The 8395-nt window shown below is 39.6% G+C and overlaps 2 protein-coding genes across 3 annotated transcripts; one reads left to right on the top strand and one right to left on the bottom strand.

Moving 5' to 3' along the window:
• Positions 1 to 271: 271 nt before the first annotated feature.
• On the bottom strand, positions 272 to 2590 carry kiaa1143 (KIAA1143 ortholog). Its single transcript, XM_034115632.1, has 3 exons — positions 2379 to 2590; positions 1947 to 2091; positions 272 to 1754 (listed from the first exon to the last, which is right to left on the bottom strand). Exons 1-3 carry the CDS (start codon positions 2490 to 2492, stop codon positions 1528 to 1530), a joined length of 486 nt encoding a protein of 161 aa, XP_033971523.1. The 5' UTR covers positions 2493 to 2590; the 3' UTR covers positions 272 to 1527.
• A 101-nt stretch (positions 2591 to 2691) lies between these two features.
• On the top strand, positions 2692 to 5333 carry LOC117470762 (transmembrane protein 42-like). 2 transcript variants are annotated; one of them, XM_034115634.1, is made up of 3 exons: positions 2692 to 2953; positions 4094 to 4162; positions 4297 to 5333. In XM_034115634.1, exons 1-3 carry the CDS (start codon positions 2759 to 2761, stop codon positions 4438 to 4440), a joined length of 408 nt encoding a protein of 135 aa, XP_033971525.1. In that variant the 5' UTR covers positions 2692 to 2758; the 3' UTR covers positions 4441 to 5333. The 2 variants fall into 2 exon arrangements, with proteins under 2 accessions (XP_033971525.1, XP_033971524.1); XM_034115633.1 differs by having other exon boundaries at positions 2707 to 2953; positions 4016 to 4162.
• The last annotated feature ends 3062 nt before the right edge of the window (positions 5334 to 8395 follow it).

Here is an 8395-nt window from a genome sequence, read left to right as displayed (position 1 = left end):
CCATGTTAATGCTTCTTTAGCTCTCAGCCCATCCCTGCATGTGGCTTTCAGAACATTAACAATGCTGTCATCCAGTGGCGGTTCTAGACCAATTTGACTGGGGGGGGGGGCAGTTATTATTATTTTTTAAATGTTGAAGTTAAATGCATCAATCTGGTGCACTTTGAGCACAACATGAATACTGGCCGCCCCCTAGAACCGCCCCTGCTATCATCTTCTACTATTCTGCTCTTCGTTAAGTTAACACACCACTTTCACACACTGAAAACAATGAGCGTACAAAACAGGATGTTTTTATATTTCAAATGTTACAGCCACCATTTTCATAAAAATGCACACAATAAAACAAACACTTTAAAAAAACATACAATTGCATTGACAAGAATGCATGATTTGACTGTTTCAGCTCCTTTGTCGAAGCTAGAATATATTCAATACATAAATGTATGAAAAATTCTACAATGAATTATTTTCCATGTCTTAAACACTTGGACACACAAATACACAGCAGCTGAAAGATCATATGTAAAAGAAGCAGGTGTTTCACCGTCACACGACAAGCAGCTTGAAATGTTCCGACTCCAGTAGAAGGTGGAGATACTGGGACGAGGGGGGATGACCTGGTTTCAGGAGGTTCTTTTTAGGTGGAATAGATTTCTTTAAGAACAGGTTATCAAAAGTTTGTCAGTTTGCATTCAACCTCAACAATATGACAAAAATGTGTCAATTATTTATTCCAAATGTTCACTCTTGGGATTGACTATTGTTCCGTGTAAAATTAGCATGAAATCGAACTAATAATCAACCTCCTGGTTTTTGAAAGTGGTGTTGCTTGATTTCCATCTATCAGATTTGTTTGCATGAAACGGAAGCAGCTGTTCTGAGGAGCACCTTCAAACAGAAGCACAGCTTTAGCACCTACTGCTGATGTTCTCTTGCCAGATGTTTGATGAAAAATGACATACAACAACACTGGTGATATTCCATGTTTTAGCCCATGAAAAATAGCCTACATTTCTGTTAACCATTGTTTTTTTTAATGGGTGTCCATTCATTTCAGTATTCAAATAAACTTCCAAGGATTCAGAACTTTTAAAATGCCTTAATGGGCTTTAGATTTACAAATCACAGAAACCTGAAACTTGTTTAAGGTAGGTCAATAATCAAAAGGTGAACTCTACTTTGCAAAGTCTGTTAGCATTGTGTCGGCTGAATCAAGATGTTTATTCTGATGGAATTGTTATTTAAAGAAAACGGAATCTATTTCAAGTGTACTGAAATGAATAAAACTGTTGTCAGTAATATCAAGTATAGACTGTTTGTAGTCAGTGGGCTTAGACATGGAAACATACTAGCTCTGTCCTTCAAACAACTACACATGGACAGGCTGCACACTGTTGGGGAACTCCAGTGCAATTATCCCCTGTTCCAAATCATCAATATTATGAACAAGTCAACCATACACATTCAAATGTCACCTTGATGATTTCTGTCACATGGCTTTATGACACCTTTCATCAATAAAAGTTAGTTCTCCTCTTCCTCTTCATCCCCTCCAAATGATAGAAGGCTGTTATTTTTTACTTTCTTTCCAGACTTCACCTCTTTCTTCACTTCCTCCCCCTCCTCCTCTTCTTCTTCATCACTCTTCTTCTTCTTGCTGGAGCTGGCCTTGATGCCCTGGAATTTGTCTGAGGAGGAGCGCTTGGCTGGTTTCTTGAAGAGGATTTTACCATCAGGAGGAGCTGCATCATCTGTGGACAGGACGGATGTATACGATTCATCAAAACAGTCAGTGGTAGTGCTTTTTAATTTAGATCCCGGCTGATGCCTTGGCAAAATACAACACTTCGAGCCTATCGACAGAAATGTCAATAAAACATGGAACTGGACTGCATCATTCCGTTTCTGTTCAGAAACAACAAAGAAACCCTTGCTGGTGTTACCTTTCTCCCCTGCAGGACGCAGCTCGTCCTTGATCTTCTTCACGTCCTCTGCGCTCAGGTCCCCCCCCTTCAGAACCACCACCTGAGGGAGCTCGTCCTCCCGGTCACTGCCACTGTCATCATCCAGGACTGGCATGGTCTGCAACTGAGAGGAAGATAAAACACAGACATGTATCTAATGAGAGAAATGTTTCATTCATATCTTTCAAAGCGGTGTTCCGATGTTCGAATGAAAGTGAACGTGTATTGTTAAAATGAAAGACAATGATTCAATCAACAGACTGTCACTGAGACCCAATACAAACACAAATCTGGTAAAAAGAAAGCTATTGCTATTATTACACTAAAATGTGTTAGCGGTGTTCAGGCTTTGTGTTGCTAGCTTAAACGTAAATACAGGAATACAAACCCCCACATTATTTACATATTCACCTTAGTTTCAACACTCGGTCCTTCTTTATAACCAACATCCTTCTTAAACTTCTTCAGAAAGGACGGCTCCGCGGGTTTCACCCACGTCACGCCACTGGCCTTGCTTTTGTTCATTGCAAATGAGTTATACGATCTAAAGACAAAGATGTTTTGCAGGCCTAAATACACTACGGTTTCACCAAAATCCAGAGTACGTCTGCCGCTGCAAGTCACGTGCTCTCAGGAGCTACTGCAATTGGGCGACTTTTTCTTCTTCTACTTATTTCTCCGCAGACTAGCCACATTTGAGTGCACTGCTGCCTCCCACCGGAGTGACACGACGTGACACAGAAACAGGAAGTTGACTGTCAGTGGGCTGTCTCCTCTATAAAGCGTCTCTGATGCTGGCCATGGACTCCTGCCGCAGTCAGTCAGATATGATTTCAGGATCTTTTTACGCGGTATTTGCGGGCTTTTTGGGAGCCTCTGCCTCTCTGTCCGCCAAGCTGTCCCTCGGTGCCGAGCACCTGAGAGGGATGTGCGTGTCCGGGCTCAGCTGGACTCACATACCCGGAGAGACTGCAACCTGCGACTGGGTGAGGAGGACCGCTTCAACACAACTCTGGGTCTTTAATACTTTCCGGAAATGTTAGAAGAAATACATGCATATAACTCAAGGGTCATTTTCACTTAGTTTGGGACATTGTACTCATGTACTGTGTAGAATGCAGTGCTGCTGAGTCTAAACACATTTAGTTGTTCAGTGTTCTTTTCTACTTTTATTTTGTTGTTGTAACATCTTGTACAACATGCTTTGGCAATACTATGTTTTTGATATGGCCATATGCCAATAAAGTTCCTTTGAATTGTAAGAGTTTTTACTGCAGGTGTTAAATATTTAATAGTAGGAAAATCACAATCATCCATCAATCAATCACAAAATGTATTTATCACGGGAAAATTCGGTTTTGTGACAGTTGCTCCATTTAGAATGAAATAAATGAATGATATATTTGTAATATACATTTAAATACATAAGAAATGTGTTGTTAGAAGTTGTTGTGTAATTAAAAATAAATATAATTATACTTCATGAACTTAAGAAGACCTTTTCTTAACAGTAATGGTAAAAGTCACTTGTAACTATATGCTGCAACTCTATTTTCCTACTATTGATTTAGTCTGCTACATCAGAGAAAGCACATACAGATTTGGCCACAAACAGTTGCTCTCAAATAATGAGTGAGGCCACAATGGTGCATGGTACACACACACACACACACACACACACACACACACACACACACACACACAATGTAAAAATAATGCAAGTCTCTACACGGTTTAAAGCTATTAGGTGTAGAGCCTCTATGCTCTTAAATTGGCCCTGCTAGCATAACTAACTGTTGCTGAAATGAAAAGGAGCAAGAATAACCTGTAATGTTTAATTTGTAGCATGCAGTTCAATGAACACTCATCAGTGAAGTGACAAAGTAATGCCTTTTATGTGTTTAATAACTACTGGAACTATTGTGGGCTAATAGTGCAAGTGGTGCTGGAATTTCTAACAAAGTATGGTGACACTTAAAACTGTAAAGAACCAGATGTTAACCCAACTGAACAGAGAAGAGTTCTCCTCATCTCCTGTGTGTGTGCAGCTGCTGCTCCCTCTGCGGCTGCTGTGTGCCGGCCTGCTGTTCTCCTGTAACGCTGTCATGTGGGCCTTCTTCTCCAAGGCTCTCAGACACTGCTCCTCTTCAGCCAGGGCCACGGTCACCACCACTGCGTCCAACTTCATCTCCTCAGTTAGTATTACCCATGATGCATTTTCAAAAGCAATGATCATTTGAAAAGAAAATAACTTGGCAGCAAATGATTCTGAAGGTGTCCAGTCTCTTGTGTCTGTGTTTCACAGCGAGTCTCTTTTGTTTGTGTCCAGGCCTTCCTGGGGAGGCTGATCTTTGGAGAGAGTCATGCAGCTCTCTGGTGGGTGGGAATCTCTCTGACTCTGTGTGGCCTGCTGCTGCTGCATGGATCCACGCCTCACACACTCCCACCGAAGGAGGTCAAAAAGCACAGCTGATGGAGCTGTGATCCATGCACACAGACACTGTTCTTCAGTCACAACTACCTGTGACAAGACTCCCTCACTGACTGAAGTCCTGATGGAAACCCTCAGGACTCAGTGATCATTCATTGTCCAAATGCAACACAGTGGCACAACAAAATGCAGTTGTAGTTAAGTCCATTGTGCTACAAGAAAAACATTGACAGAACTGAACAAATGAAGAGTGGATTCCTGAAGTGCATTTTTTAATTTGCAACAGAAAGAATTTAGAAAGAAATATCTCTGGGCAGAGTATAGTACATATGGGCACTTATTCCAATCCCTACTCTTCCTTCTCCGATGTTGATAAGTGTATCTCTGTTGTATGCCATATGTGCTCCAGGAAGAAGAAGCAAGAAAAGACAAGCAATTTAATCAAAACTATTACAAAGTGAATTGGAGCTACAGGTCGCTGCATCAAGTGTTGCAATTTTCGTAATTTCATGTGGCAAATGTTAAAGCAGCGGACAGTTGCACAGAGCTGATGATTCATTCATCAGTCACCAGGTCAGTTATAACGTGCATTGATCTGTTTATGCAGTTGTTTTGAATTGTTTTTAAAAGGAAACGTCATTGCACAGCTTATTTTGATGGGGTTTGAGATCAACTTTCTTACTGAAATTGGAATTGATAAGATGGCAAGAAAACCAGGAAAGTAGTTTTACAAATCCCTAGTGTGCCTGTGGGAAATGATTCCAAGCACCACAGAGCTCATTTTCAGGTCAGCTGGTTAAAAACGTGTTAATTTGCATTTTTGAACAATTGAGTACATCAGAATCATGGGGACTTTTGCTGAATGTGTTAACGAGATCTTATCTGTATTTGTATTAAAAAATAACATGAATAAAGGATGCCTGCTATATCTACAAGGTCGTGTGTAAATTGAAAAGATAATACATTTACAACATAGTCCAAATGCTTGGAAATGCATGTGTCTATAAAAATAAGATGAATCCAGGGATGGCAAAAGACAAAAGGTACACCCTTCAAGGTGCCATCAAAACATTCGGAATAGACAACATACAACAACAGAGACACGCAGCATTCATACTAATAACGAAATAAAATGCAGGAATTAATTCACTAGTAGAGTAAATATGTATGTGTGTATAATAAATTGTCCTTAAGCCACCTTTGCACAAGAAACATGAAGTGCATTTTCTTTTCAGGAAATGAAATCATTGTTGGAGCGGTGCGAGGGGTGAACTGCACCGAGCTCACATGGAGTTGATTAGATTTCAATAGAAAGATACTGTGGGGGAAACTTCTGTAGCAATGGAGAGTCAGGACTCAGAGAGACACGAGGAGAGCTGGAGCTCTGATGGCAAACACTGGTGGTTTATTTGGAGTTACGGCCGGAGAATTGACAAGAAAGGTGGTGTGTCACGAGTTGACACAGCGGTTGCCAAACCAATTCTGAAGAACTCTTCTGCAGCTCGAGGTTTTAACTAGTTCGGAGTGTAATAATTGTATAATAATATATATATATTGCCATCAAAGGCATAGAGTCTGGGCCTGTTAAAACAGAAATGTTGATTGATCTTGAAAATGGTGTGATTATTTCAGAACATTTCCAGCTTGATCTGTCTAGTGAAGTAAGTGTCACACCTTGGGTCAAATGTCAAGGTATTGAGTATCGTACCGGTCTTGTTGTCTGCTTAGACTTGATGGATGAGTGTTTGGGCAGATTGTTTGTATTTTTCTGATGAGAGCTGAAATTCATTTTTTGGTATTAGACATGGAAAGTGTATTTGTTGAGCATCTTCATGCCTTTAATGTTGTTAAGCAGGATAGTCTTTCAGTCATCAAACCTGATGCACTGCAATTTCATAAGCCTTTTGATCTGCAAATGTCTGCAAGTGCCAATGACACCCTTTTTTATGTTGTCTTAGACAGCTATGTGCTGTAATTTTTATTTCTCCCTCTGGCATTTTTTTTTTTAGTACTGGCACGGCAGGCAACAAACAACCTTTTTGGACCTCAACTGCCACAGAGGGTTATTTTTTATTTTTGTACATATACATTTTTGCTGTTGAACAATATTGAATGTTGGTTGAATTGAATATTGGGAGAATTTGTCAGTCTTAAGAGACATGCCACCATTCAAATAAAGCACTTGTCATATATGCTGATATCTGGAATGATTTATTGGTCATTGTAACTTTTGACACCAGTTTGTTGTACATCATAATACCAATACACTACATTTGACACTAGATTAGTGTTCATTTTGAACTCCCAGAGGGTTGAGGCTAATGCAAAATGCAACACCAGTATAATGTGCATTCAACACTAGCTCGTACATTTCTAACTCTTAAAGGTGTTAAATGGGAGAAGAGGTATCACTACTGTAGTTTTACTCTACACCAGGACAGTGTTAAATTGAAGCTGCAGCCAACACTGTTAGTGTTGTTATCGGTGTTGGTGTTCAGTGTTGGTGTTCACATCTTACACTCTTAGTGTTGGTATAGTAACACTGTGATAGTGTTATATTGTCAACACTTTGGAAAGTGTTAATTTAACACTTTGCTGGTGGTTTCCATATAAACTCTTTCATAGTGTTAAAATTAACTACATGGGTGTTGAATTTTAGCTTTCAAATGTGCTGTGTGTGAGTGCCACAAGTTGGTGTTTTTCATTTGGATGCTCGTCACAGCATTACAAAAACAAACTATGTTTCGTTGCTACATTTGTGGTTCGTCGCATCATGCACCAAGTATGGTAATTCAGCAGTACTTTGGTAGATTCCCACTTCAAAAAAAGCTTGTTTGTGCCCAGCAGGGATGTTCACTACAGATCAGAAGTTTTGCAGTGTTCACAAAGCATCTAAACAGTTGTCATAGCAACATTAGTATCGGCCCTAGAGGCAATGTTAATAACCCAACAGCACATCAGAGTTCCCACGAAGATGCTTCCGACATGGACTTAGATGAGATGAATGAATCTTCACCCTCTTGTAATCTAAAGACCTGTGTGACATCATGCATGATATACTGGAAGGTGTCGGACAGTATGAAACAAAGTTGATGTTTGAATACTAGAATAAGAATGTCTGGAAAACATACTCCAATGTACTGGCTTCATGGATAAGAAGAACCGTCCATCACACATACATCTCTTTCTGGCTTATTGTTGCACATTCATTGTACATGGGTAGTACATTCTTTACTAAAATTGTGTAATTTATTCGCTACTGTTGTTAATATTATTTCAAAATGTAACTCTTAAAGTATATATTGTAACTCCTAATAGTGTGCTTTTTGACTCTTTAGGAGTTTATTGTATGCTAATAGTGTTCATCTGAATGTATATTATTATATATAAATACTCTGAGTGTCAGCAATAAGTGAATTTGGAACACCGACTAGTACTTAGGGGTACTGGAGGGGTTGCAGTGGGTATGTAGAAAGATTAGGGATTGCATTTTATTTCCATACAACAAAACATCTTTAAATCAATGAGCCGTGTTGTTTTGTGCAGAGAAAATGTAAAACTGTGGCACAAACAAGCAAATAATACAACATCAGTCCACAAGGGATGAGGACAACCAGACTGTCCACACGTGCTTTCATTCGGCTTCAGTCATTTTGTTGAGCCACTGTCAATAAAAGAGTACTAATTTATCGTGTTAGAAAGTTCACACTCATTCCACAGTTTGTGCCTTTCTTTTTTGGTCATTAAGGTGGTGGAGCAATCTTTAATGAATGTGGACTCCAGCCCTCCTCAAGAGGGACTTGCATGTGTTTCTTGGGAAGTGCAGTGGAGACATAACCATATGTTTTGCTGAAGTCAAAATCTCACATCTTAGCTGTACCAGAGTTAGCTTTATGCTAATTTACACGTGCCACAGGAAACAGAAAAACATCTGTTATTATCATATTTAGTACATGATTAGTGACGTAACAGTGTTACATCAGTGCTTCAGCAAAGT

This window comes from Trematomus bernacchii, unplaced genomic scaffold, assembly GCF_902827165.1.
Source record: "Trematomus bernacchii unplaced genomic scaffold, fTreBer1.1, whole genome shotgun sequence".
Taxonomy (NCBI): Eukaryota; Metazoa; Chordata; class Actinopteri; order Perciformes; family Nototheniidae; genus Trematomus; species Trematomus bernacchii.
Note: the sequence above shows the minus strand (reverse complement) of the source record. Positions and strands in the feature narration are given on the sequence as shown.